We start from the raw sequence: 27,975 nt of genomic DNA, 5'->3' as shown, positions 1-27,975 counted from the left end.
CCAGAAAACGATGCCGCTTTAGTCCCCCAACCTTCTCTTGCACATTTTCAGTATTTCCCATTGACAATATTACCCTCACTGACCGTTTCACGTAGACCTGCTAAAGGCCCATTTTGAATCAAAATTGTCTGTTTAAATGGTCCTATAAATCAAATAGGTTCCGATTCAATATAATACTGATTTGATCTGTGATATTATGAAATTATAATAATTTGTAGACATTATTTATTTGGTTTTTAATTAAAAAAAATAAATTGAATAAAAATAATTTAAATTCAAGAAAAGGAAAAATAACTTTTTTGAATCGAGCCGGTTTCGGCCTTGTATTTCCGTTCTCTCTCTTGGGTGGTTTGGTCATTTGGCGAAGTTACGCGCAGCAGAAAGTAGAAAGGTAAGAAGGCGCATATAAACCGGGGAGCTGCTATTTGTGCCATTTTGTGCATTGGGAGTGTGAAAGAGCTGAGCCATGGGCGAGTCAAGCGAGTCAGTTTCTATAGATATTGACATGCTTTCTTTGGAAGGGAAGGTAATTAACGAACTAAACAAGCATACCGAGAAATAACAGTCAGCCGTTTCTTCTTCTTTTTCATTTTTTGTTTTCAATTTATTGTTTGCTTTTTCTGGGTTTTTATTTGTAAGTTTTTGTGTTTTGCAGGAATATGTGGTGAAAACGAGCAGAGGTTCAATCTCAGTGTACGTCTGTGGTGATCAAGGGAAGCCTGCCTTGATAACATATCCAGATGTTGCTCTCAATTGTATGTAATCTTTGAAATTAGCTCTAATGGAAACTTGTAGTTTGCTCTAAACGTGTTTGTAAAGATTAAGTCTTTTAATTTTTATTAGGCTAGTAGCTTTAGTTGCTTCTGGATACTTGTGGTTCAAGAATTTTGAATTTTAACATGTTTGTGACTTGTTTGAGTTTTTGGCTTTCTCGATTTTCAGACATGTCTTGTTTCCAAGGCCTCTTCGTTTGCCCAGAGGCAGCTTCTTTGTTGCTTCATAACTTCTGCATTTACCATATTGATGCCCCCGGGCACGAGGTCAGTTTGTATCTTCGGCTTTAGCTGTGTTGTTTGCTTAATTGTTTGATTTTGTTTCTGTTGGAGGGGTCTTTCTTTCACTTCTTCACCTCTGAACTAAACTAATAAAGTCTCTATCGACCCTTTGTTCAAGAGTTCTTGCAGTTGGGAGCTGATGTCATTTCTTCAGACGTTCCATTACTCAGTGTGGATGACTTGGCAGACCAGGTTGCTGAAGTGCTTGATTTCTTCAGGTATGTATGTAGCTTCTGGTGGTAATAATATTGCTTCCCTCTGCTATAGAAAACTTGTTATATCAGATTGTTCTAATTCATGTCACATAAAATTATGTGATGTTATGATCATGTACCGCAACCATAACATTTTGATGATTTGCAAGCTCTGGTGCTGAGTTCAGTCCATTGCCTGACTTGTTACTCGTTTCCACAAATAAAATTTGCCAGTTTTGGCATACATCATTCTTTTATCTAAATAAAACTTTACTTTTACAAAATCCAAAATGTGCCTCTGATATCAAATCTTTCCTGCTTCCAACATGGATCTATATCATACTTTGTCACATCTTCTTCTTCTTCTTCTTCTCTTTTTTCTTTGCATTGAACTTCTAGAGGGATTTCAATTGTAATAGATTGAGTTAGATCTATTTTCTGATGAATGTTAGTTGCATTCTATTTAAGGTTTAACTGATTTTCTAAATCAGGCTGAAAGAAGTCCTGTGCTTAGGTGTGACAGCTGGTGCTTACGTCCTGACACTTTTTGCTGTAAGTTGGCAAAATCTAGCTATCCAATCAGTTGATTTTTTTTTTTGTTATTCTGATTTTTAAATGGTTGGTTGTTTATTTTTCTTCTGTTGCAGATGAAATATAAAGAACGGGTGCTTGGGTTAATTCTTGTTTCCCCTATCTGCAAAGCTCCCTCATGGACTGAATGGCTTTACGATAAGGTTCTATTCTCCATATTCAAGCCAGCACTACTTGTAAATTACAAAAATAAAACATGAAAAAGAAAAACGGGAAGGGGGGAACAACTCAACTTTGATACATTGTCAAATATTGGATTAGGACCAATATTGCTAAAAGCACTTTTAGGATCTATAACTGCTACTTATCTGGCAAACCCAAAAAAACCAAATTGCTATGTGGTTCATCATTGATTTGTGCACCCAAATTGAAATGGATGGTCACCTTAAAAAAATGCGTAGACGTAATTAATGAATATACAAACATGAATCAGTATCCCAGATGGGCACTGAAACTCGGAAAAACTGAGGCTCAATTAGGCATGTTTGCTAAAGTTACTTTTTCACAATTGTTGTATTTTTATACCAATTGCAAAAGGCCAAAAAATAAGCCTTAGCAAGTTAACCAAATGAAGCCTAAAATATAGTCAGATTGTACAGCATTAGTGCGAGTAACTGACAAACCAAATGAAAATAGCAGTAGCATTATAGGGACTAGTACCTAGTTGGTGGTACTCATTGTTTCAGATCAATTTTTTAAACATTAAGAAATATAAAATATTTCTAGTTTCCATGGTCATTCCTTCTTCATGCAGAGTTGCAGTCATTGATTTTAATTTCTTTACCAGCATGTTTATAACGGAAGCTATTTTTGTGTCATCCAGCTGAATTTGAAGAATTTAATTAAAAAAATATATCTTATCCAGATATATTTATGTGTGCATTTCCATTATAATTATCACTCATTAACCTACCTTTGAATGACCTCAAACCAGAGCTTCTTCATCCATGCTGAGTTGTGCTGACATGTATAATATTTCTCTCGTAAAAGTAGAGATTAACAAAATCTGAATAAATAGAAGATACACATGGTTATGTCAAATTGAGCATTTGCTTAGGGATTTTTTGAATTTTCCAGGTATTATTAAATTTGTTATACATATATGGTATGTGTGGTGTATTGAAGGAGTGCCTTATCCAGCGATACTTCAGTAAGGTACTAGCTAATAGTGACCAAGTTTTCAGTTATTATTATTATTATTATTATTATTATTATTATTATTATTATTGTTATTATCTCAGTTTGTGTTAATGACTCTCAAATTCCTGGTGTAGGAAATTAGGTGTGGTGTGCATGGTGCAGAATCAGACATCATTCAAGGATGTAGAAGGGTAAGGAAATCTCTGTTATGACTTATGACAGCTTATTTCCTTTCGTAAATTTTCACCGGGGTAAGCAGGGAAGGCTGAAAACCACCACTCAATTGTTCAGAGCAATCTGTTTGTGGAACTATTAATAATGTCTGGTAGGGGATGAGATGTATTAATGCCTGTAGTGAACTGATGTCAGTCACTTTTGACGTGTGGCCACAGTTGCTTGATGAGAGGCAAAGTTTGAATGTCATGCGCTTTCTTCAAGCAATTAATAAGTGAGTTATTTCCACTTCTTAAAAGTTTACAGTATCTATATCTTTTCTCTCTCCTTTATGTTTCTGCTGACTCTTCCTCCCATTGCAATACCAAGGCTCAAGAGCCTCTTGTAATTACATTTCTTTCTTCTGGTTGCACTTGTTTTGGTTATACGAGAATGAGTGTGAATTGCAACCTAGCCACCCACTACTTGCAAAATCTCCTAAGATTATATCAGAAAGATTCACCTGAAAGTACTGTTCTCCTTGAAGCAATTATGTAGTCACGTTATAATTTTTGGATCTTATAAATAATGCCATCATCAACTAACTATTGAGTTTATTAAGCAGGAGGCATGACCTTACAGACGGCTTGAAGGAGTTGCAGTGCAAGACACTTATTTTTGTAGGTGAAAGTAGTCAGTTTCACGATGAATCTGTGTATATGAGTGCCAAAATGGGAAAGAAAAGCTGTGCCCTTGTTGAGGTAGGATGATCTTCATCTGTTGCTTCTCCTTTCGTGCTATTTTTGCTGTAGTTCATGCACCAGTTAGTAACCGTTACCGAATTAATTGTTGAAGTGGTTCATGATATATACTTTGAATATATTTGCCCTGCATTAAATGATTAGACATTGACCACTTGGTTTCCCAATTATTTTATTTATTTATTTTTAGAAGTATAGAAATGCTCTTTTTTTGCTTGCAGACACATGCATACAACTATAATGGCTCGTGTTTTGTGTGCACATACATAGCAACATAGATACATTGGCATTGTGACTGAAGCATCCGAATCACACTTTTTGTTGACAGGTTCAGGCATGTGGCTCACTAGTGACAGAAGAGCACCCCTATGCCATGATAATCCCTATGGAATTCTTTCTAATGGGATTTGGCTACCACAGACCTCATTTTTCTTCCTCATCAAGTAACGGTTCCAACCCAGCCAGTCCCTCGAGCCATTCTTGTATAGCACCAGAACTACTCTCTCCTGAGAGTTTGGGGATCAAGCTCAAACCTATCAAAACACGAGTCAACATTGAAGTTTGATGAGTTTAAATGATTTCTTGGACTCACGAGATTACAAACTTAGCAATCCAGGAAATGCGGCAGGATTTCAGCTTTGCACATATAATCATGATAGTTGTACAATATCTATGATAGCATATTCACATTCTTTGATTGTGTTGACGGGGAAGAATTTTGGAGTGTAGAAAGAATAGTTAGATATTTCAGAGATTCTTAAATAACGCTGTTTTTAATGAAGTAAAACTCTACCATCAGATTGTGGCATTATTCTTTGGGTAAAATAATATTTAATCCCTAGAATTTGTTAATGTTCATAACTCAGCCTTCTGAGTGTCATACTGAACAGGTATTGTATTTGTGTGAAAAAAGAGAACGGTGGCATGGGCTCTCTTGGGATCGTATGTCACCTTAAAAAATGCAACATAAATCAATTCGTTGCATCATTAGGAGAGTTTGCATTGAACAAGGATTGTAGCAGTGCCAATCAAAAAGGTGGTTTACTATAAAAAATACATAATCGTGAATTTATATCTGTTTCCTCGTGCACAAACGCAAAAAATCATTTTCCTCATTAAAGATTTTGGGCAGTCAATTTTCTTATTGATAACAAACAATAAAAAGTTGCACGAAGATGAGCAAGTGCAGCTATAGAAAGCACGAGACTGATCAAATATTTGCATTTAGATTTGTGTATACATTATTTACACTTTAATTTCTTCTGCACAAATTTTAATATGATTATAAAACTTATTCTCATATGAAAACGAACTTATATTAAATGCACCTAAGTTGCGCTTCCAAATCCAATGAAGTCTACAAGACCATCTACAGTACATGCACGTTTGAAAAAGGACTATTCACTATCTGGTACCATGTTAACCATCCAACCAATAAATCCAAAATTATAATGAAGTATAGAATTGAAAATTGCAAACATGACATGAATGGAAACAGTTCAATAGACTTCGACATCTAACAAAACGCTCATCTAGTTATAGGTCATGTATGTAGACCATACTAGTTCAGCATCTCAATCTGAATCTGAGTATTTCTATTACTGATTGCTCAAAGCCATTCCACAAGGACGAAAATTGAAAGGATTATCAGAACGTAAAATAAAACTCTCCTTAGGCTGCACCAATGACCTCAGTCTCTCCCTCTGCCATGGTTTCATCAGCAGGCCTGTCCAACTTCACACCAATGTCATCTGCTGAATAGTCACCATGAACCTAAAGATGAAAAGCAGATCAACGAGTCAACACACCCATAAAATGATACTCATAGTTAATGAAAATGCCAGGATGGTTCTCATGTCAAAATGTGCAATGCTCAGTAGCATGCTCTTTACTCATGATTAAAGTTTTTGAGATGTGTAGCAAGTAGTAAACCATGAAACCAAGGGAACAGTGCCTGAAAAATACCTCCATCAACTTGCCTAGGTCAAATTTGGGAGCCTTCAGGATCTTGACTTTTCGAATGAAGACATTCTGCAGGGGATATATGCTGGATGTTGCCTTCTCAATCTCTCTGCCAATCATCTCAGGGATGAATTTTGCCACCAGTTCTTTCAAATCACATGATGCGGCCTGATTAACCATGATTTCCCTCATCTTCCGGCGAATCTGACATCAAGCACAAGGCAGATCCTAGAGTTAATATGTACAACAGATCATTATAAACAACAAGAACTCCAGGTGACGTATAAACCTGACGGATCTGACTGGACTGAGCATAACATGTCCGCTTGACCTGGTTTGCACGTCTCTTAGTGAAAGCAATGCAAAACAGCCTTAAGGTGTAATTATCAGTAGTCTTCACATCAACATGGGCTTCAATCAGTGTCTGCCATTTCCGCACAAGTGACCTCAGCTTGTCTGTAGTGAAGTCCATTCCCTGAAATTTGTGGTATTTTGTATGAATCAAAGAATATGATACTAAAAGAAAAATAAACAGCCTTTCAACTTAAGTCAAAATTGCCCATGATATTACTTACCCAGAAGTTTGTCAGAACATTCCTCCCTTGCACATCCTCTGCTCTAAGGCGGATCTTTCTGTAGGCATGATCCTCATCCTTTTGAAGGTCAGCCAAAGATACTTCAAAAACTCGATGTTTCAATCCTTCAGAAGCAATCTATTAACACAAACAAGCTCCTAGGTGAAAATGAGACTTGAATACATGGAAGAGATTCCAAATAAAGACAACTAAAAATTTATGTGCTGCATTGAAGGCACTGTAAGTCACATGCAGCGAATAAAGGTCCAAACACAAAAGCAAATGGATTTACACGACTCAAAAATATCCCACTTTCCAACAAGAAACAAGTATGACCTTCCTATGCAATTAGCCTTCTTTTACTCTTTCGTGGGGTTGTTCTTCTGCTCCAACATTACTCTGTCATAAAAATCATTTGAAACTCGGAAAGCAATTCATGACACTAAAATTCGTCCAACAAGTAATGGATTATGAGCAAAATAATAAACATACAATTGTAATATGATTGCTGGACAAAAATTGTCATGCCTATCAAATTTCCATCAGGAACTCGGACATGTTCTTATATGGGACAACTACATCCAAAAACATGTCATGGACCAAATCTCACTTTCAGGAACTACATAAGTTTTTAAGAACAGAAAATGTCAGATAAACCCCCACATGCATAACAAGAACAGTATAATCATGGATGAGTATATGTACGCATATATGAGAGTGGAAAAAAAATAGAGGAAGAACCTTTGTTCCCTGGGTTCTGGTGACAAGGGTCTTTCCTATATTTCTGACATTGAAGACAGAAGGTGCCTTGATGTCGTACCAGTCCTTCTTTGCAAACGGATCAACTCTGTTTCATTTATTCACACAAACCACCAATTCCCCAAAATTAAAACAACCCAATTAAAAAAAATATATACACATTATCAATTGATGATGTGTATGTGTTAATAATGTGTATATATATAGCGAACGAACACATACATATCTTCAATTGATAATGTGTATACATATAGCGAACGAACACATACACATCTTCAATTGATAATGTGTATAGCTTTCTAATCTATATATCCAAAAACAGAAAAGTGTCCAATCACCAATAAGTATGCACTTAACTATACAAATTCTATACCAAATCAATAGAATCAAAATTCTCACTTTCTGTTCAGGTCATTAAAAGATAACTGAGGGAAAAAAAATGCTAGGGTTAGTAAGAACTACTCACGCCTTCTTCTTGCCTCCCTTCTTTCCCTTTGATATCCGCTTGTTCTTCCTGAGAGAAAAAGTAACCTAATCATTTCAAAGCTCATACAATATAGACAGATAGAAAGAGCGAGAGATCATTGAGACGATAAAGACACAGTAATACCCGACGGCCATGTTTCCCGAGCAGCTGCGACAAGGGCTTGGCTGATTCAAGCAAGCAGAAGTAAATACAAAACCCTACTAGGGTTAGCTCTTATATTAAGAGCTGTAACTTATAAATGCCACCGCTTTGCTGATCAATTTACCAAAAGGCCTACAATTTTTTTTTTAAGATCAGCCTCCAATTTTTTATTTAATTGCACCAAAAATCCTCGATTTTTACCAACCTTCGCTTTTTAGACCTTATTGTTTGTTTATATCTATCCATCTCTAATTAATTAATTAATTAATTATCAATTTAATTTTTTAATTAATTAATCATTTTATTTTATATATTATTATATATAAAAATATAAATAAAGGATAAACTTTTAAACGAATAAAAATAATTTTAATTTTTTATAATATTTAAATTTTAATATTATAATTATTAAAATAAATTTTTTAAAATAGTTTTATTCTAATTTGACAAGTAATCCCACATTAAATGCAATTCTATTTATTAAAAAAATTATAATTTTGTTAAGTAATCCTTAATTAAATAAAATTCTATTTATTTTAAAAAAAAGTATTCGGCAAACTTTACTTTTGGATTTTGTTTCAAATTATTGATCATATGCATTTTTATATTATGTTTTTAAGAGAACAAAAAAGTTAAAAGGTCAAATTTTCAATAAGAAATTTAATAGAAAATAAAAAATAATAAAATAATCATAAATTGTAATTCTTCAACTTCAAATTAATTATTATCTTAAAAAAATAAAAATAATTATTATTTATGGATATTTTTTATTTTTACTTAGGTATCAAGTAGCTAAAAATATATACATGCATTAAGATAAATAATATAAAATTAATTGGATAAATATATATAATTTAAATTAATATTTAAAAAATTTAAATTTATATTAAAATAACGTTTTCTATTATAAAAGTTATTTGTTCAATGGCATATCAACTAAATAATACGATTTATTCATTCAATAAATTATTATAAAAATCCTTTATTATTATTATCTCTAATTTTATGAATAATATTTATTGTGACCTATTCAATATAGTCTTAGCACACTTAGAAATCAACATTAACATCAAATTATCAAGAAAATATTAAAATATAGACATTTTAAACTTATTTTCTTCAAAGCAAAATAAATAGACGTAACATCCCTAATTTTTAAATTTATTATTTTGAGGGTAAATATTAATATTTTATTTAAATTTTAGGAAATTATTTAAAATTTTTCAGATTTTAGAAATCGAGTTCGATTTTTTAAAAATATAAAACATTGATGATTTTTAAAAATTAATTTAAAGACCACGTGATAAAATTAAAAATATATTTGGACTCTACGAATTTTTCTAAATTTTCTAAATTTTTTTCGAAATTTTTGTGTCTCGTTTTTTGTCACAAGGCATAATAAAAATTTAAAATTTTGTATCATGAATCGGACCAATCGAATCGAACCGGACCGGATCGGACCGATCGAATCAGACCGGCCTTTTCTTTTTCTTCTTCCTTCTCTCTCACGCGCGCCCGACGTCTCCTCTCTCTCTCCCGTTTTTCTCTTTCCTCCCACCTCCCCTCTCTGCTCTGTCGCCACCCAGCCCTCCCCATTCGCAGGCACGCCGCCCCAGTGCCTCCCCACGGCCGCCCGACGGTTCAGGCGGTCGGAAAAAGCGCCCGAAGTTCTCCCTGCGCGCGCGCGCCATTTTGACTTCCCGGTCAAAATTCGGCTAATCCAGCCACCGATCGGTACCGGATCTTGTGTCAAAACTCTTTTATACCTCGAGAGCTTTCCATAGACACCAAGAACACCAAAATCCATCGAGCGGTTTGGCCAATTTTTGTCCAGGAAGTTTTATCCCATTTCGACTTTTGGATTAGATTTCTGGCAAACCGTGAACCCCACGAGAAAACCGAGAGTACTAGAGCGTTCCACTCGTCTAGAGCTTTGCGGCAATATAAATTTCAAAATTTTTCGACACCGTTTTTCGGTGGATCCCATGAAACTTCATAGTGTTTTTCCAAGCACTAAATGAGCTTATAAAATTTCGTAAAAATTATATACTAACCCCGTATTGTGGGCTTCGTGTAGATACCTTCAATTCGTGGAAATTCAACGATTGCTCGGGTCTGTAAATATCGGGCTAGACAGATAGGTTACTGAAAAAGTCTTGGAATTGGGTCGAGATTTTAGCTACCCCACCATTGTCAGACATCCCGAGTGCGTCCCCGGGGTCGAAATCAGCATAGGTAAACCCGAACCTTACTTTTTTTTAATTGTCTAGTGCTTGAATTGGATTAAAAATTCATAAAATATTTGTGATAGCTCAGAAAATTATGATTCTTTTTGCATTAGCTTAATAATATTACTAAGGACCGCGAGGCAAAGTTTTAGAATTTTTAGAGCTTATTTGGGTAGTTTTTGCAAAAGTGTCAATTATAAGGACTAAGCAGTAATTTTACATTTTGTGATTGATGACTGTTTGGATGGGCCCAGGAGGGGCTGTGTGATGTGATTGAGTTGTGAGTGTATAGTTTGTGGATATAGAAGTGTGTTTTAAGCTCTTTTGCAGGTTGGGTAGGTCTTAGGTATAGGGGAGACTCTGCTGGATTTTCGGCACGACTTAAGACATCTTTGGTCTTTTCTCAGTTTGTACTAAGTAAAATGTATTAAATAATTTTAATAAAATTGTCAGGTGAGCCGGGACAGCCTTCCTCCTCTGCCCAGTCGCCACAGTGACTGCGGTTAAGCCTGTGAGTAAAATATTAATTTTAATTGTAATTTCAATATTACTATATGTTCAAGTATGCTCACGCATCATTTATAAATATGTATTTATGTAGTTAAACATTAGGCACGTGTTATGTTGCATTCATAATTGTTGAAGTGCCATGGGTGTTGTTTGTGGTAATTTGGAGCAATGTGCGTGTGTTGGCATACGTGTGGTATAGTGTTGGATATGGATAGGACGGGTAGACACGGCTTGAGGGATACTCGCTGGGACCCGATCCTTCGGGGTAGACAAGGCTTGAGATCTTCGCTGGGACCCCGTATTTGGTTTATTAAGCGAAAGTCCGGCTTGAGATCTTTGTTGGCAGAGGTTGGATTAAGAGGGCTGTATAGGGGATCAGCTCTCGTATATGTATTGTTCGACATTATCAGGTGTGTGAATGCTCTAAATTGCCTTTTTGATGTGATTTGTATGAAATTTATGACTGTCACGACCCAACCTATGGGCCGGACCGGCACTAGGACCTGGGCCAGCCAAAAAGCCCCCGAGGCCCGTAGTAAGCCTAACTATTCATTAACCCAACTCTAAGGCCCATTTGGGCCCAATTTCAAGAAAACAACCAGACAGAGTCCGGCCATAAAATGGACCTTCCAACGGGGAGTTTTTGACTCACCCGACCTGTAAACAAAATAAATACTCAATTGGGGAGCTCAGCTCACTCTCCACATACTCATATCAATATAAAAATAAATGGGAGCTCAGCTCCCTCATTCAATCCATCAAACATGCATATAATAATTTTACAGGTCCACATGACAATTTATATTACAGACCCGAATCATTTAAATATCTCTAACACATGCGGAAATTCTAGGAGTAAATAAAATTACACAAATATTGATAAAACAACCTGCAAAGGAGAAAAGCAGGTTAACCACAATAAAATCCTCCTGTAGCCTAAAAAAATGTTGAACAAGAGTGAGCGTTCGACTCAGAAAGTAAAATATCAATTTTAACCATAATCTCTATAACTATCTAAAACTAATGCACCCTGTAGAGTGAGATGCAACATCAATAATATTTTCACATCATAACATTAAAAAAAAAGTAATTTGGAGCACTCACACACCCAGTAATATCAATCATACTATATAGGAGCTGATCCCCTATACAGCTCTCTTAAATCCAACCTGGTGCCAGCGAAGAACTCAAGCCGGACTTTCGCTTAATAAACCAAATCGGGGCTCCCAGCGAAGAACTCAAGCCGTGACTACCCCGAAGGATCGGGTCCCAGCGAAGAACTCAAGCCGTGACTACCCGTCCTATCCATAGTCCACACCACATCACACGCACGCCAACGCACGCACACTGCTCCAAATTACCACAATAACATCCATGGCACGTTAACAGTTATGAATGAAACATAAATCGTGCCTAGAGTTTAACTACATAAATATATGCATATAAGTGATGCATGGGCATGCTTGAACATATAATAATATCGAAATTACAATTAAAATTAATATTTTACTCACAGACTTGTGGTGGTCACCGGTAGTGGCGGAGGAAGAAGGCTGTCCCGGCTCACCTGACAATTTTATTATAATCATTTAATAAATTTGACTCAATACAAACAAAGAAAAAGACCAAATACATCCTAAGTCGTGCCAAAAATCCGGCAGAGTCTCCCCTATACCTAGGACCTACCCAACCTACAAAAGGGCTCAAAACACACTTCTATATCCACAATCCATATATCCACAACTCAATCACATCACACAGCCCCTCCTGGGCCCATCAAATCAATCATCCATCACAATATGTAAAATTTCAATTTAGTCCTTATAATTGATTATTTTTGCAAAAACTGCCCAAACAAGCTCTAAAAATTCTAAAAATTTGCCCTGCGGTCCCTAGCAATATTAATAGGCTATTGCAAAAAGAATCATAATTTTCTGAGCTACCACGAATATTTTATGGATTTTTAATCCTATTTAAACACTAGAAAATTATGAAAAAGCAAGGTTCGGGTTTACCTTTGCCGATTCCGACTTCGGGAACGCGCTCGGGATGTCTGACAATGGTGGGGTAGCCAAAACCTCGATCCAATTCGAAGACTTTTCCGGTAACGGGTCTGTCTGGCTAAGATAGTAACGCACAAAATTCCCTTAATTCCAGGAACGATTCCGGTGAAGCAGAAACTAAGGAGAATGAATCCCGACACACTGCTCAAGGTTCGGGACGAAGTCAAGAAACAGTATGACGCCGGGTTCTTGGAAGTGGTCAAATATCCCCAATGGGTGACTAACGTCGTCCCGGTAATGAAGAAAGACGGGAGAGTCAGAGTGTGCGTTGACTACAGGGACCTTAATAAAGCTAGCTTGAAAGATGATTTCCCTCTCCCCCACATTGATGTGTTAGTTGACAATGCTGCGGGATTGGGCAGGTGTTCGTGTATTGATGGGGCATCAGGGTACAATCAGATCCCAATGGACGAAGAAGACAAGGATAAAACTGCTTTCATCACTCAATGGGGAGTATTCTGCTATCGGGTCATGCCCTTCGGGTTGAAAAATGCCGGGGCTACTTACCAGCGCACAATGGTCACATTATTCCATGACATGATACATAAAGAAGTGGAGGTGTACGTGGATGATATGATCATTAAATCCAGGGGAGAAGAGAGCCATGTTCAGGTGATGAGGAGGGTATTCGAAAGGCTCAGGAAATACCACTTGAAGCTGAACCCTGGTAAATGCATATTCGGAGCTAAATCGGGAAAGTTGTTGGGATTCATAGTAAGCGAGAAAGGGATAGAAGTAGATCGGACAAAGTTCGAGCTATTCAAGAAATGCCATCCCCAAAAGCGAGAAAGGGAGGTGCTTGATTTTTGGGAAAAGTGAACTACATTTCGAGGTTTATTTCTAATCTTCTTGCCAAAGTGAGCCTATTTTGATTACTCGGAAAAACAACTCTACTCAATGGGATTCAGTTTGTCAAGAGGCTTTTGAGAAAATCAAGCAGTATCTATCAAATCCACCAGTATTGGTTCCACTGTGGCGAGCGGGCCTTTGATCTTGTACATGGCGATCCAGTGAGAACTCGATGGGATGTGTTTTGGGACAACATGATGATACCGGCCGAAAAGAGAGGGCCATTTATTACCTGAGCAAGAAGTTCAATGATTGTGAGTCAAGGTACTCTTCCTTAGAAAAGACTTGCTGCGCATTAGCCTGGACAGCAAATCGCCTCAAGCACTACATGTTGAATCACAAGACATGGCTCATCTCCAGGATGGATCCTATCAGATATGTATTCGAGAGCCCATTCGTGCGGGAAGGATAGCCAAGTGGCGAGTTATACTCTCGATGCGACATAGTCTACATGACCGGAAGCGGTGAAAGCGGCGTAATTCTCGACCTCCTAGCAGAAAATCCTATCCAGGATTATGAAGCTCTGGATTTTGAGTTCCCTGATGAGCATATTAATGAAGTAGACTGCGAAGAGGAGGGGCCCGCCGACGTATGGGAAATGTATTTTGATGGAGCAGTCAATTTATCCGGAAACGGAATCGAGGCATCTTGGTATCCCGGACGGAAAACACTTCCCGATAGTTGTCAAGTTGAGGTTTGGTATTACCAACAATGTCGCAGTATGAAGCTTGTGTGATGGGTCTACAAGTCGCTATCGAAATGAAAATCGAGAAAGTTGGAGTGTCTGAGACTCGGCTCGATAATCTATCAAGTCAAGGGAGAATGGCAAACTAAGGATCCCAAGTTGATCCCATATCAGAAGTACTTACTGGAGCTGATTAAGGAATTTGAAGAAATCTCTTTCACTCATCTTAGCAGGGACAAGAATCAATTTGCTGATGCTTTAGCTACTCTGGCCGTTATGGCTCAAATGGAAGAAGGGCAGACGACTCAAGCATTGAGGGTCAAAGCAAGGGATGAGCCAGCTTATTGCTTCACGATTGAAGAAGAGCAGATGAAAAGCCTTGGTATCATGACATCACAGTCTCATGTAGAACTGAGAATTCCTCGAGGGCAACCAAAAATGAAAAGAAGATGATTCGGAGATTAGCATTGGGATACTTCCCCAGTGGAGAAACCCTATACAAGAGGAGCTCCAACGACGAATTACTGAGATGCGTAGATGCAAAAGAAGCAAAGAGAATCCTCTTTGAGACACATGAGGGAAATTGTGCGACCCATGCCAATGGACACATGATGGCTAAGCAAATCATGCGACGTGGGTATTTTTGGACCACAATGGAGAAGGATAGCATCGAGTATTTCCGGAAGTGCCATAAGTGTCAGATCTATGCCGATCCGATAAACGTCCCACCTCATAAACTGTTCAACCTCGTCTCACCATGGCCTTTCGCAATGTGGGGCATCGATGTGATTGGTCCTATCAATCCTAAGGCATCCAATGGGCACAGATTCATCCTAGTGGCCATCGACTATTTCTCCAAATGGGTCGAAGCAACGTCGTATGCTCACATCACGCAGAACACGTTCCTTAAATTCTTCAAAAGCAACATCATCTGCCGGCATGGTCTCCCGAATGAAATTGTCACTGATAATGCCAAGAACTTGAATGGTCCGAAGATTCAGGAATTATGTGATCAATACAAAATCCGGCATCTCAATTCCTCCCCGTACCGTCCCCAGATGAATGGAGCGGTAGAAGCCGCAAACAAGAACCTCAAGAGGATAATCCGGAAAATGACGGTCACATATAAGGATTGGCATGATATGCTTCCCTATGCTCTTCACGCATACCGGACTTCCGTAAGAACCTCAACCGGGGCAACTCCATACTCACTGGTCTACGGGATGGAAGCAGTATTACCTATTGAGGTCGAAATTCCTTCCTTTAGGATTCTGAAGGAATCAGGGATTGATGAATCAGAATGGATCCAGTCAAGGTTGGATCAGTTAAATTTGCTGGACGAAAAAAGGTTAACAGCAGCATGTCATGGGCAATTATACCAGAGGAGAATGGCTAGGGCATTTGATAAAGGTGTTCGCCTACGTGAATTCCAACCCGGGGACCTAGTGTTGAAGAAAGTGCTGTCGAACCAAAACGATCCCCGGGGCAAATGGTCACCAACTTATGAGGGACCCTATGTGGTTAAAAAGGCATTTTCCGGAGGAGCCTTAATCTTGACCCATATGGACGGTGAAGAATTCCCAAGACCCGTGAATGCCGACACTGTCAAGAGGTACTATGCATAAAAAAAAAAAAAAACTTGGAGTGAAAACCCGAAAGGGCGCCCCAAGAACCAAAGTGGAGAAATAAGGAAGAGGGTATGAAACCAAGGATGGAGAAGAGACCATTATGGCATGAGGCTGCAGAGAACTTGAAATAATGGCAGTTAAAAGACTTCAAAACCAACTAAAAGGAATATGTGAGATCTATCTTTGTACCTTTTTCTTCTCCTTTGAAAGTCTATTTTTCCTAATAAAGTTATACTTTATTCCTTCTGTTTTTGTTTTCCCGTTTACCCACTTTTTAATACTGTCCTTTCTCTTTGTTTAACGCGCTATTGATTAGTTAAAATTTTTGCCATAAGATTTGAATTCGAAAATTGATAACCTCACGTACTTTATTATGAGATTTGCAGGAAGTGGCCTACAAAAAAAAAAAAAAAAAAAAAAAAAAAAAAAAAAAATAGAGGTGAAAACCCTAAAGGGCACTTCTGGTTAAATGGACGGAAAGAAAGTGAAAACCCGCAAGGGCGCTTTCCATAAAATAAGAAGAAAAATCGGGAACAGAAGAGGGGCATTTGAAGCCTTGATGGTCATGGGCCAAGTCTTGCAACTCCTTTTCCATTAATCATCGGCCTTCGGTATCTTGTTAAGTACACTTCATCAGGGAAGAACTTCATGTGTCAGGGTTAGACTTGCTTTGTAAGTTGATTTTAATTTCCAGCAATTTAAATTTCCTGTCATCAACCTCTGGTTCCTTGATCTAAGTTGATTTTAATTTCCAGCAATTTAAATTTCTTGCTATCAACCTCTGGTTCCTTGATCTAAGTTGATTTTAATTTCCTGCATTTACATTTCTTGCTATCAACCTCTGGTTCCTTGATCTAAGTTGATTTTAATTTCCAGCAATTTAAATTTCCTGTCATCAACCTCTGGTTCCTTGATCTAAGTTGATTTTAATTTCCAGCAATTTAAATTTCCTGTCATCAACCTCTGGTTCCTTGATCTAAGTTGATTTTAATTTCATGCATTTACATTTCTTGCTATCAACCTCTGGTTCCTTGATCTAAGTTGATTTTAATTTCCAGCAATTTAAATTTCCTGTCATCAACCTCTGGTTCCTTGATCTAAGTTGATTTTAATTTCCTGCATTTACATTTCTTGCTATCAACCTCTGGTTCCTTGATCTAAGTTGATTTTAATTTCCAGCAATTTAAATTTCCTGTCATCAACCTCTGGTTCCTTGATCTAAGTTGATTTTAATTTCCATCAATTTAAATTTCCTGTCATCAACCTCTGGTTCCTTGATCTAAGTTGATTTTAATTTCCTGCATTTACATTTCTTGCTATCAACCTTTGGTTCCTTGATCTAAGTTGATTTTAATTTCCAGCAATTTAAATTTCCTGTCATCAACCTCTGGTTCCTTGATCTAAGTTGATTTTAATTTCCTGCATTTACATTTCTTGCTATCAACCTCTGGTTCCTTGATCTAAGTTGATTTTAATTTCATGCAATTTACATTTCCTGCTATCAACCTCTGGTTCCTTGATCTAAGTTGATTTTAATGCAATTTACATTTCCTGCTATCAACCTCTGGTTCATTGATCTAAGTTGATTTTAATTTCATGCAATTTACATTTTTTGCTATCAACCTCTGGTTCCTTGATCTAAGTTGATTTTAATTTCATGCAATTTAGGTTTCCTATTATCAACCTCTGGTTCCTTGATCTAAGTTGATTTTAATTTTCTGGTACGTCGACTTCTGTTAACAATTTCTAGGTCATTAGTTCCCTAATTTCAAACACTTAATCGTCCAAAATATGAGTCTGAATCTTTACATAATTCCCACACGGAAATTTCTTTCCTTTAATAGAAATTATGTAAAGAGGGGCAGCTGTCGACACCATATTTTGGCCGATCCCCAAAATCAATAAAACTTTGAAACCGATCCCCGGTACTAAGTCTCCTTCGGACAGCTAATCACATTTCCGATCCCTCTTTGATAGGCTGTCACAATTCCGATCTCTCCCCGCAAAGAATTAAATCAAGTTGTTACGTTCTCGCATCAGTCAAAGCTTTACCAGTCTGTCGCTCACCGATCTCTCAAAGCTATTGTCGAATTTCCGGACCCGTCGGGTATATCCCTGATCTCTGTTGATAAATGAAGTGAACTAGCATTAGATTTTTTTTTTTTTTTACCAGTTTTATTGCCGATCTCTCGGAAGATTAAGAGCTAAGGTTTTGGTTCGGTTTAACGAGGGTTCCGATCTTAAGTTTTCAAGTTAAATTTTCAATTTTAATCAAGTCCACCGATCTCATGCTTATGGTGCTTTCCGATCTCTTATACTTAGATTAATAATTGCATTTAAGTTTTTGTCTTGCTGTGCTCACACAATCAAATACTCAGACAAACAATGGTTTAAAATTTTCCGATCACAACCATTCATTGAACAAAGAGGCATTCCATTTCATTTCATAATTTGTACAAGTTATTCGGCTGGGGGATCACCCCCAGCCTGATTTACATTCTGCTCACTCTCTCTCTCACCCTCGGCTTCCTCCTCACTGTCCTCATCGCCGCCTCAGAGCCAGTCGGCCATCCAGAGAAGTCCTCTTGAGGTAGCACTCGAGTTCGGCCAAGAGGTCCTTGTGAGCATTCACATAGGCTCCGGCTATCCCTGTCACCATCTCCTCGTCTTTCTCCTTAAGCTCCTCATCCTTCGCCTTAAGCTCCTCTTCTTTCTCCTTAAGCTCCTCGATGAATTGGGTGACCTGAGCAGCTTCGTTGGCCTGAAGCGCCTGGACTTCTCCGAGAGCCCGATCCCTTTCAGCCAGGACACGAGTCTGTTCGGCCAGCCTGTCTTCATAGTACTTTGCCCGTCCCTCAACTTGAGATATATAATCCCGAGCGGATGAGAGTTGGGATCGGAGGGAAGCCAATTCTTGATTTTTCTTCCCGATCTCCTTACCTGCACGCTGGACCTTTTCCCAAACCATGGTCCGATTCACGGGCACTCCACATTGGACTCATGGAGTGAGTCAAGATATCATCAAGGTCGCTCGAGGATAGCTGTCCCGATCCTCCCAAAGAAAGATGGAAGACCCCAAGACTTGGGCAAAACCGGGTTCTCCCGACAGTCCAGTTATTCTTCAGAGACTCCATTAACTTTTGGGCGCCACGAGGAGGTCCTCCCGAGAAGATTAAGAAGGCCCCTTTCCGTGCTTGGAACAATCGAAGAGTCGAGGCGGCTCTTCCGATCTAGGAGGGGATCGGACAGCTTCAGCGGTCGGCAGATCCGAAGGTGGAGGCGGGTCTCCTTGTACTTCCCCAGGTTCACGACCAAGTGTTCGAAGCATTTCCGAACGCTTCATCTCCTTTACTTTTCGGGAGATCTCTTTGTCCTTCTTCCGCTTCCTAGAACCATCACCACCCGCCATACCTGCACAAAGAAAAGGTCAGTGAGACCGCGAAGGTCCTGAGATCTGAGATATAGAAAAAACCAATGCCGAGGTCGAGAGCGGAAGTTCGCGATCTTGGCGGTGATCACCGCATGGTCCAATGGTGCACGGCGGTCACCGCGTTTGGACAGGAATACTTTAGAGTGGCGGCCTGACTCTTCAGATCCATCACTATTAAGCTTTCCTCTTCACTCAGGGTAAGGCGATTCGGAAGCAAGGGCCCCTGGTACCACCAGCTGCGGGGGAAGTCCTCAAAGCGGCTCGGATCTTTGCTCCTCAGGATGAAGAAACGGTTCTTCCAATTCTTGAGAGACGAGGGCAGATCGGAAAAGAGCCCGCAATGAGGCTTCGCCTGAAAGAACCAGTGGTCATCGTCCTTTCGGCGAGTTAGCCTGTGCAACTCGGCGAACACCTTAGCCGTAGGTCTGATTCCCTTAGCTCGGCATAGACCTCGGAAGGCTACCAAGATCCGCCATGAGTTGGGGTGAATTTGAGCAATGCACGCTCGGTGAAGTTTTAGGACCTCCTTATAGAAGTCATCTAGAGGGAACCTCAGACCGGCCTTTAACTGTTCCTCGTACACCATAACCATGTCATTCTCTTCAAAGGAGTGATCGACACGAAGATCGCCGTGGCACTTGATTAGCTCGTACGAATCAGGCCGAATGTTATATTCTTGGCTAAACGATTGCAGATCGGATTCTCGAAGAACCGACGGTAGCTCGTCTATAGGGAGAGTCTCTCTCCCTGAAGAAGGTGCGAGCCTTGATGGTATGACCCGCCCCCGAGTTGGAGCGGAGGCCCTGGGAGGTTCTTGTTGAACGCTTTCGATCGCCTCTTCTTCATCAGACGATGACCACGAGAACTGAATGGAAGGAGGGCTCGCCACTCTCTGACCTTCGGCACCGCTCATTTTCAAAAGAAATAAAGAATTTAAACTAAAAGAGGATCAAAGCCCTTACCGGAGTCTGATCGGCGTCGGAAGAACTTGAGAAAACGAGAGAACTTCGAAGTTGTGAGCAGGGGATTGAAAATGGAATGAGAGAACAACTGGCTAACCCTCCCACCCCTATTTATACTAGTCCGAGCATTTAATGCTCGCGAGGTTCTAGGCAGCGCATCGATTGGTGGGACTCGACAGCTGTTCTGACACTTCTCTCAAATATCCGAATGTTCAGAGATCGGTTAATTGGAGATCGGCATAATAAGTTAAATATTTTGAATAAAGGATCAGTTAAGTGTCATTCAGGTAAAGAACCAGATCGGATAACCACATTAGAGATCGGAAAATAATCAATGCAAAAATAATAAGATGATAACCGACAAAATAAAGTCTTTATTTCAAAAGATCGGATTACATCATTTGGGCGATCTCTAGGGATCGGATTACACTAAAATTGGATCACATCATTTCTGTGATCTCTAGAGATCGGATTGCATTGAAAATAAAATACATTATTTGGGCGATCTCTAGGGATCGGACTACAATAAAGGTCTAACTACATCATTTGGGCGATCTCTAGAGATCTGATTACATTTTAGGATTACATCATTTGGGCGATCTCTAGAGACCGGTGGAACATCCTATCTAAAAGGCCTATGTCAAAGCCTAGTCTCGTGGCTGAATCAAAAGACGTGTTTGACCAGGAGACCGGCTGTTGACATCGGATAGATGTGCGCTGAGATGGGGTGACTATGACTCCCATGAAGATGAGAGACATCGCCACCGATGTTACACCCAAACCGACCATTGTCGAACACCCAATGTGGAGGAAAACCGCTGTCGGAACACTCAATGTGATGAGAAACCGAATGAACTCAGTTGAGCGACTCGAGATCGGTACAACCAAGGTCCGCGATACAGATCGGTCAAATCCAGTCCTCTCACCATCGTCAGTCAAGGTCATTCGATCACCGGGATCGTAAATTTTCAGTCGGTGAGTAAAGAAGTCCATCGGAAAAGATCAAAGCCACGATTATAGCCGAACTTCCACCGAGCGGCTAGAACAGTGGAAAGTAAGAAAGGAAGAGAGGAAAATCGATGAAAGAAATGTCTCTGCCGAGGAGTATATATAGGGGAAAATCGGCATTTATTCTCGAGCGTAAACGGCTTAACGCCGAATCGAGTGACAATTAATACTTTTACAAGACCGGAACTGAATAAGGGAAAAGATCGAAATAGTAGATCGGAAGGTGGGAGACCAGCATGAAATGTCGGAAAGAACATGTGAAAGAGATCAGAAAGAGGAGTGATCGGTAGGCAAAAAGAATAAGACAAATTCCAATAATCGCCGCCGTAATCGTGAGCCGAGGTAGTTAAGGCGTTGCGCAAGATCTCCACCGCACGCCTAAGAATCGCCCGCACGTCGACAAGTGCCGTGGTATGTCATGACACCCTGTACATCCCAATCTCCACCGTTGATCCCGCTTGTAAGGACAAACCGGAACCCTTAGATCAAGAGAGAAGACGACAATACAGCGTCTTTTCGCTCTTAGCCCTGGATCGTTCGGACAAGGAAATTTAGGACCGTCAGATGGAAAGAAGAAAAGGACAAATATTATGAAGAGTGATCTCAACCATTCATTTTGATTCTCTTTAATTCCTGAACCTCCGATCATGTCCTTTGAAATCTCGACCCTCCATCTCCCTCAAATAAATCCTGACCCTTCACGAAGAGCACCCGATTCCTATAAATACCTGCATAAAAACTGTTCAAGGGAGGGGCAAAAAATAGACAAGAGGTCATTATTATAGGAGGAACTCAAATTTCATTTAGTTTGCTACTCTGCTACTTAGAAGTGTCGATCAAAAAGACTTTTGAAACTAGTTTTCTGAAGTGTTTTTCTTGAAAAGATTCTGAATACTGGAACTCTACATTTCCAGTTTGTTCATTATCTGGTCACACTCTCACTTTCTGCCTTTTATCATCTCTGTTTTCATTGTCCAAGCTCAACTTCATTCCACTCGGTTCTTTTCATCTTGATCTGATCGCATTTTAGCTAAGCACCCTCCAGTTCACGAGGAACACCACCCCTCAGGCCAATCAATCCGTTGCCTTATCACTATTTGACACCCCATAGTTATTTTAGTAGATTTGGCTCTCATGTAAGAGCTCATACTACTGTTTTATTAAGTGCTTACATTTACTTTCCGCATTTTCTTTGTTCTTCTCACATCTGTGACTTTCTACTTTTGCACAAACGATCCCCAAAGAATGTTACTGTAAGAGCTCATACCACTGTTTTATCGAGTGTCTGCATTTACTTTCCTCATTTTCCTGTGTTCTTACATCTGCAACTTTCTTCAAGACTATTTTTGCACAAACGATCCCCAAAGAATGACACTCCCAAATCATCTATTTAGTGATCAGTTCATTTTTATTAATCTTCATCTTTTTTGAAAGCAAGTTTTCTAACTCCTAGTAGTATGTAAGTGGTTGGGTAAACGTAGGTAACTGCAACTTAGGGGTCTCTTTTAAAAGAGAGAACATGAATAACACGTTAGGAAGATAGCCAAACTATTAGGCCGACGTAAACAGCAACTCGACAAAGATGTCATAAAGTGGAATAAGACCAAAGTAAACGAAACAGAGTAGATCGGTCATTAATAGATATTGGTAAAATGAACGCATGGAAGGTCGGTAAATCAAGTCTAGTTTTCCCTATCTAGTCAAAAGGTATCGAGAAGCCTTATCCCCAGCATCTTAGAATGCCAGAATCCTTAGCTTTAGGCTCTTATGTCATGTAGTTGAAATTAAAAATCCGGGAGATCGGAGAAATCCCTTCCAGGCTCCTGTTAATCTGAAAGAGATCGGAAGAGAGTTCTTATCCGGTCTCAATCCAAAATTTTAATAAACGTTAAAAGAGATCGGAGGAGAGTTCTTATCCGGTCTCCCTTCAAAATTTTAATAAACATTAAATAGGGATCGGAGGAGAGTTCTTATCCGGTCTCAACTCAAAACATTAATAAATAACTCTAAAGGAGATCGGAGGAGGGTTCTTATCCGGTCTCCCCTCAAAATTTTAATAAATAACTTAAAAGAGATCGGAGGAGGGTTCTTATCCGGTCTCCCCTCAAAATTTTAATAAACAACTTAAAAGAGATCGGAGGAGAGTTCTTATCCGATTCTCACACCCGTTCACTAAGGTTGTCTCATTTACTTATGTATCTGGGTGATCCAAATTTAGTGAAAAATCAAATATTCCTTTTACCAAAAGGATTAACATTGCCGTCCAAGCCCTCCTAACTATTTTATAAAGGACTTGCATTAAATCTACTTACCCTTATTAAGGGACGAGGTGGGGTGCCTAACACCTTCCCCACCCGTTTACGGACCCCGAACCTAGAATCTCTGTTTTGAAGTGGTTTCATTTTTAATTTAACTTCTCAAATGGTTTTCTTTAGTTTCCCTCAAAACTAAGGTGGCGACTCCTCACTTTTTCCCACTTCGGTGAGTGATCGTCCAGGTGACCGCAAAATCTATTGCGACACATAGGGATCTGTTTTGATCTTAGTTGTCTCACTTGGTAGTCCACTATGGCGACAGGTTGCTCCTCAAATGTCAAGTTCTCCTTTAGTTCTATTACATCCGGCTGTAGTACATGAGAAGGATCTGTAATGTATTTCCTGAGCATGGAGATGTGAAACACGGGATGAACGTGAGAAAGGTTGGGTGGTAGCTCCAACCGATAGGCAACTGCTCCAACTCTATCAGTAACCTCAAAAGGTCCAATATACCGAGGTGCCAACTTGCCCTTCTTCCCAAATCTCATGACTCCCTTTATTGGAGAAACCTTCAGGAATACATAGTCGCCTACTGCAAACTCCACATCCCTCCGTCTGGGGTCTGCATAACTCTTCTGTCTACTAAAAGCTGTTTTCAATTGTTCCCTGATTAAAGGAACTATCTCTGAAGTGTACTGCACTAGGTCTACATCATGCACCTTCGCTTCCCCCATTTCTGTCCAACACAGAGGAGACCTACACTTTCTTCCATATAGTGCCTCATAGGGTGCCATCCCTATGCTGAAATGGTAACTGTTGTTGTAGGCAAACTCTACCAAAGCTAGCTGATCATCCCATTGACCTCCAAAATCCAAGACACTCATGTGAAGCATGTCTTCCAGTGTTTGGATTGTCCTTTCGGACTGTCCGTCTGTCTGAGGGTGGAAAGCAGTACTAAAGTTCAACTGTGTGCCAAGTGCCTCTTGCAACTTTCTCCAAAACCGAGAAGTGAACTGGGGCCCTCTGTCAGATATTATGGAAGCTGGAACTCCATGCAATCTGACTATGTCTCGAATATAGAGTCGGGCATACTGTGCAACAGAATATGTAGTCTTCACGGGCAAGAAGTGAGCTGATTTGGTTAGACGGTCTACAATTACCCATATCGAATCATATCCTCGCGTGGTACGAGGCAACCCAGTCACAAAATCCATAGTAATCATTTCCCACTTCCATTCTGGGATAGGGAGCTCTTGCAGCTTCCCTGACGGTCTCTGGTGTTCAAACTTCACCTTCTGACAAGTCAAGCACTTGGACACAAAATCTGCTATGTCTCTCTTCATGCCATTCCACCAATAGCTATCTTTCACATCATGGTACATCTTGGTGGAGCCTGGGTGGACATTGTACAGTGTATAGTGTGCCTCCCGCATGATTTCATCTCTGAGATTGTCCACATCGGGCACACATATCCTAGAACCTTGCACTAGGGCGCCATCATTGGCAAATCCAAACTCACTACCTTCACCTTGCTGTACTCTTTCTACGATCTTCATCAATTGTTGGTCTCTATGCTGGGAAACTCTAACTCTGTCTCTCAAGTCTGGCCTCACTGAAAAATGAGCCAATAATACCCCCTCATCTGACAGATCTAGGATTAAACCTTGATCTATCAACTTATGTACTTCCTGAATCAACGGTCTCTTCTCTACTGAAATGTGCGCCAAACTGCCAGAAGATTTTCTGCTCAAAGCATCTGCTACTACATTGGCCTTCCCAGGGTGGTACTGGATGGTGCAATCATAGTCTTTCAGAAGCTCCATCCATCTCCTCTGTCTCAAGTTTAAATCCCTATGTTGGAAGATGTACTTCAAACTCTTATGGTCGGTGTATATCTCGCACACTTCACCATACAGGTAGTGTCTCCAGATTTTTAATGCAAAGACTACAGCCGCCATTTCCAAATCATGGGTGGGGTAGTTCTGCTCATGCCTCTTCAGCTGTCTTGAAGCATAAGCCACTACATTTCCATTCTGCATCAAAACACACCCTAAGCCAACCCTGGAAGCGTCGCAATACACGGCGTATCCTTCACCGCTCATAGGTAGTGTCAACACAGGGGCAGTGGTTAGACACTCCTTAAGCTTCTGGAAACTCTCCTCAGAATCATCTGTCCAAATGAATGGAACATTCTTCCTGGTCAACTTAGATAGGGGAGTCGCTATCCTGGAGAAATCTTGCACAAAATGCCTATAGTAGCCAGCTAGACCCAGAAAACTTCGCACCTCAGTGATTATTGTAGGCCTAAGCCAATCTGTTACAGCTTCAATTTTCTTGGGATCCACTTGAATGCCGTCACTAGAAACCACGTGTCCCAAGAATGAGATGCTTTCTAGCCAAAATTCACATTTTGAAAATTTGGCATATAGCTGGTGCTCCCTTAAAGTCTGCAACACCATTCTCAAGTGCCATACGTGTTCTTCCTCGATCTGAGAGTATATCAAAATGTCATCTATGAATACGATGACAAAACGGTCCAAAAATGGCTTGAACACCCGGTTCATCAAGTCCATGAAGGCTGCTGGTGCATTAGTGAGTCCAAAAGACATCACCAAGAACTCATAATGACCATATCTTGTCCTAAATGCCGTTTTGGACACGTCCTCATTCCTGATTCTCAACTGATGGTAGCCTGATCGCAGGTCTATCTTGGAAAAGAATCTAGCCCCTTGGAGCTGATCAAACAGATCGTCAATCCGAGGAAGTGGATACTTGTTTTTCACAGTCACCTTGTTCAGCTGTCTGTAGTCAATACACAACCTCAATGACCCATCTTTCTTTCTCACAAATAGAACAGGAGCACCCCAGGGTGAAGTGCTCGGACGTATGAAACCCTTGTCCAAAAGCTCCTGTAGTTGCTCCTTTAACTCTTTCAATTCTGCTGGTGCCATCCTGTAAGGCGGCATTGATATGGGGTTTGTACCCGGCACAACATCAATGCAAAACTCTATTTCCCTTCCTGGTGGCAACCCTGGAAGCTCCTCTGGGAAGACATCCATAAATTCTCTGACAACAGGAACATTTTCCATGCTGACACCTTCTACAGATGTATCTCTCACCAATGCCAAATACCCTTGACATCCACGTCTCAACATTTTTCTAGCACTAATTGCTGACACCAAATTATATGGAGCCACACTCCTGTCACCATCAAAATTAAACTCTTCCACACCAGGTATGTGGAAATACACCTTTTTGTTCCTGCAGTCTAAAGTGGCATAATGAGTTGCCAACCAATCCATCCCCAAGATTACATCGAAATCTATCACTAGTAGAGGAACCAAGTCTGCTGGGAGGATCTTTCCATCCACTACTACTGGGCTACCCGGAAAAACCATATCTACATCTATGTTATCACTAAGCGGGGTAGCTACCGACAAAGGACATTCTAAGGTTGTAGGGTTTCTACCCAATCTCATGGCAAACACAGGGAAGACAAATGAGTGCGTAACACCCGGATCTATTAAAACACGAGCCTCATAGGAACAGACCAGAAGAATACCTGCCACAACTGCATTCGAAGCCTGAGCATCCTGATGGGTCAGGGTGAAAACCCGAGCTTGACCCTACCCCGAGTGGCGTAACCACATCGACTTCTACCTCCTGATCTGTCTCCAAATCCACGTCCCCCTTGTCCTCGGCCCTGTTGGCCACTGAACTGACTGTCTGCCATGCTGGAAGCACCAGGATACAACTGACGAGGAACATTTGCAACATAACCTTGTGACCCCATCTGTGGCTCGCTGAACACGGGGCATTCCCTAGCAAAGTGACCTAGTTGGCCACACCTGAAGCATATTCCTGAACCCATCAAACAAGGTCCTGAATGTCCTCTTCCACACTGTGCACAAGGTGCCAAGGAGGATCTGAACTGCACCAGAATGCTGCACTGAATCGTGACCACCGCTTGGATCCGCACTCAGTCCGAACCCTCGAGGTTTGTGTCTAAAACCACTCTTCTTGTTCCTACTCTTTCCTCTGTAATTACTCTGGCCACCACTATCCAGAGTACCCATTTGGGGAACACCGGTAGAACCCTCTGCTCTATTTTTCTTTGCTCTTCCGCTGTCATCCACAGCATGGCTAATCTCAATCTGTCTGGCTCGATCAACCACCACATCAAAAGACTGATCAGACATTATGGCCAGGTTCACATACCTCCTGTCAAGCCCCTTTAGGAATCTCTTCACCTTCATAGTTTCTGTAGCTACTGCTGTAGGGGCATATCTGCTCAATTCCAGAAATTCTGTAGCATATTCATCTACAGACCTGCCATTCTGTCTTAAGGCCTCAAAGGCCCACTGCTTTTGATCTCTGAAGCTTTCTGGCACAAACCGATTGATAAAAAGTTCCACAAACTGAGTCCACGACAAACCCTCCATCCGAGGTAACACGTAGTCATTCATCCATTGTCTAGGCATAGGCCACATGACATGCTGTATACACTCTATTAGTCTTTTATCACCAATCAGACTGCTC

General features: G+C 40.1%; 2 protein-coding genes across 2 annotated transcripts; one reads left to right on the top strand and one right to left on the bottom strand.

Annotated features, from left to right (window-relative positions):
* Positions 1 to 372: 372 nt before the first annotated feature.
* Positions 373 to 4,705, top strand: LOC110656755 (protein NDL2). Its single transcript, XM_021813680.2, has 11 exons — positions 373 to 526; positions 656 to 755; positions 943 to 1,040; positions 1,185 to 1,273; positions 1,741 to 1,801; positions 1,897 to 1,983; positions 2,918 to 2,995; positions 3,115 to 3,171; positions 3,373 to 3,428; positions 3,759 to 3,894; positions 4,223 to 4,705. Exons 1-11 carry the CDS (start codon positions 467 to 469, stop codon positions 4,457 to 4,459), a joined length of 1,059 nt encoding a protein of 352 aa, XP_021669372.2. The 5' UTR covers positions 373 to 466; the 3' UTR covers positions 4,460 to 4,705.
* A 624-nt stretch (positions 4,706 to 5,329) lies between these two features.
* On the bottom strand, positions 5,330 to 7,939 carry LOC110656757 (40S ribosomal protein S3a-2). The gene is made up of 7 exons (XM_021813685.2): positions 7,801 to 7,939; positions 7,657 to 7,704; positions 7,173 to 7,278; positions 6,432 to 6,569; positions 6,146 to 6,331; positions 5,860 to 6,060; positions 5,330 to 5,667 (listed from the first exon to the last, which is right to left on the bottom strand). Exons 1-7 carry the CDS (start codon positions 7,809 to 7,811, stop codon positions 5,566 to 5,568), a joined length of 792 nt encoding a protein of 263 aa, XP_021669377.2. The 5' UTR covers positions 7,812 to 7,939; the 3' UTR covers positions 5,330 to 5,565.
* Between the last annotated feature and the right edge of the window lie 20,036 nt (positions 7,940 to 27,975).

This window comes from Hevea brasiliensis, chromosome 5, assembly GCF_030052815.1.
Source record: "Hevea brasiliensis isolate MT/VB/25A 57/8 chromosome 5, ASM3005281v1, whole genome shotgun sequence".
Classification (NCBI taxonomy): domain Eukaryota; kingdom Viridiplantae; phylum Streptophyta; class Magnoliopsida; order Malpighiales; family Euphorbiaceae; genus Hevea; species Hevea brasiliensis.
Note: the sequence above shows the minus strand (reverse complement) of the source record. Positions and strands in the feature narration are given on the sequence as shown.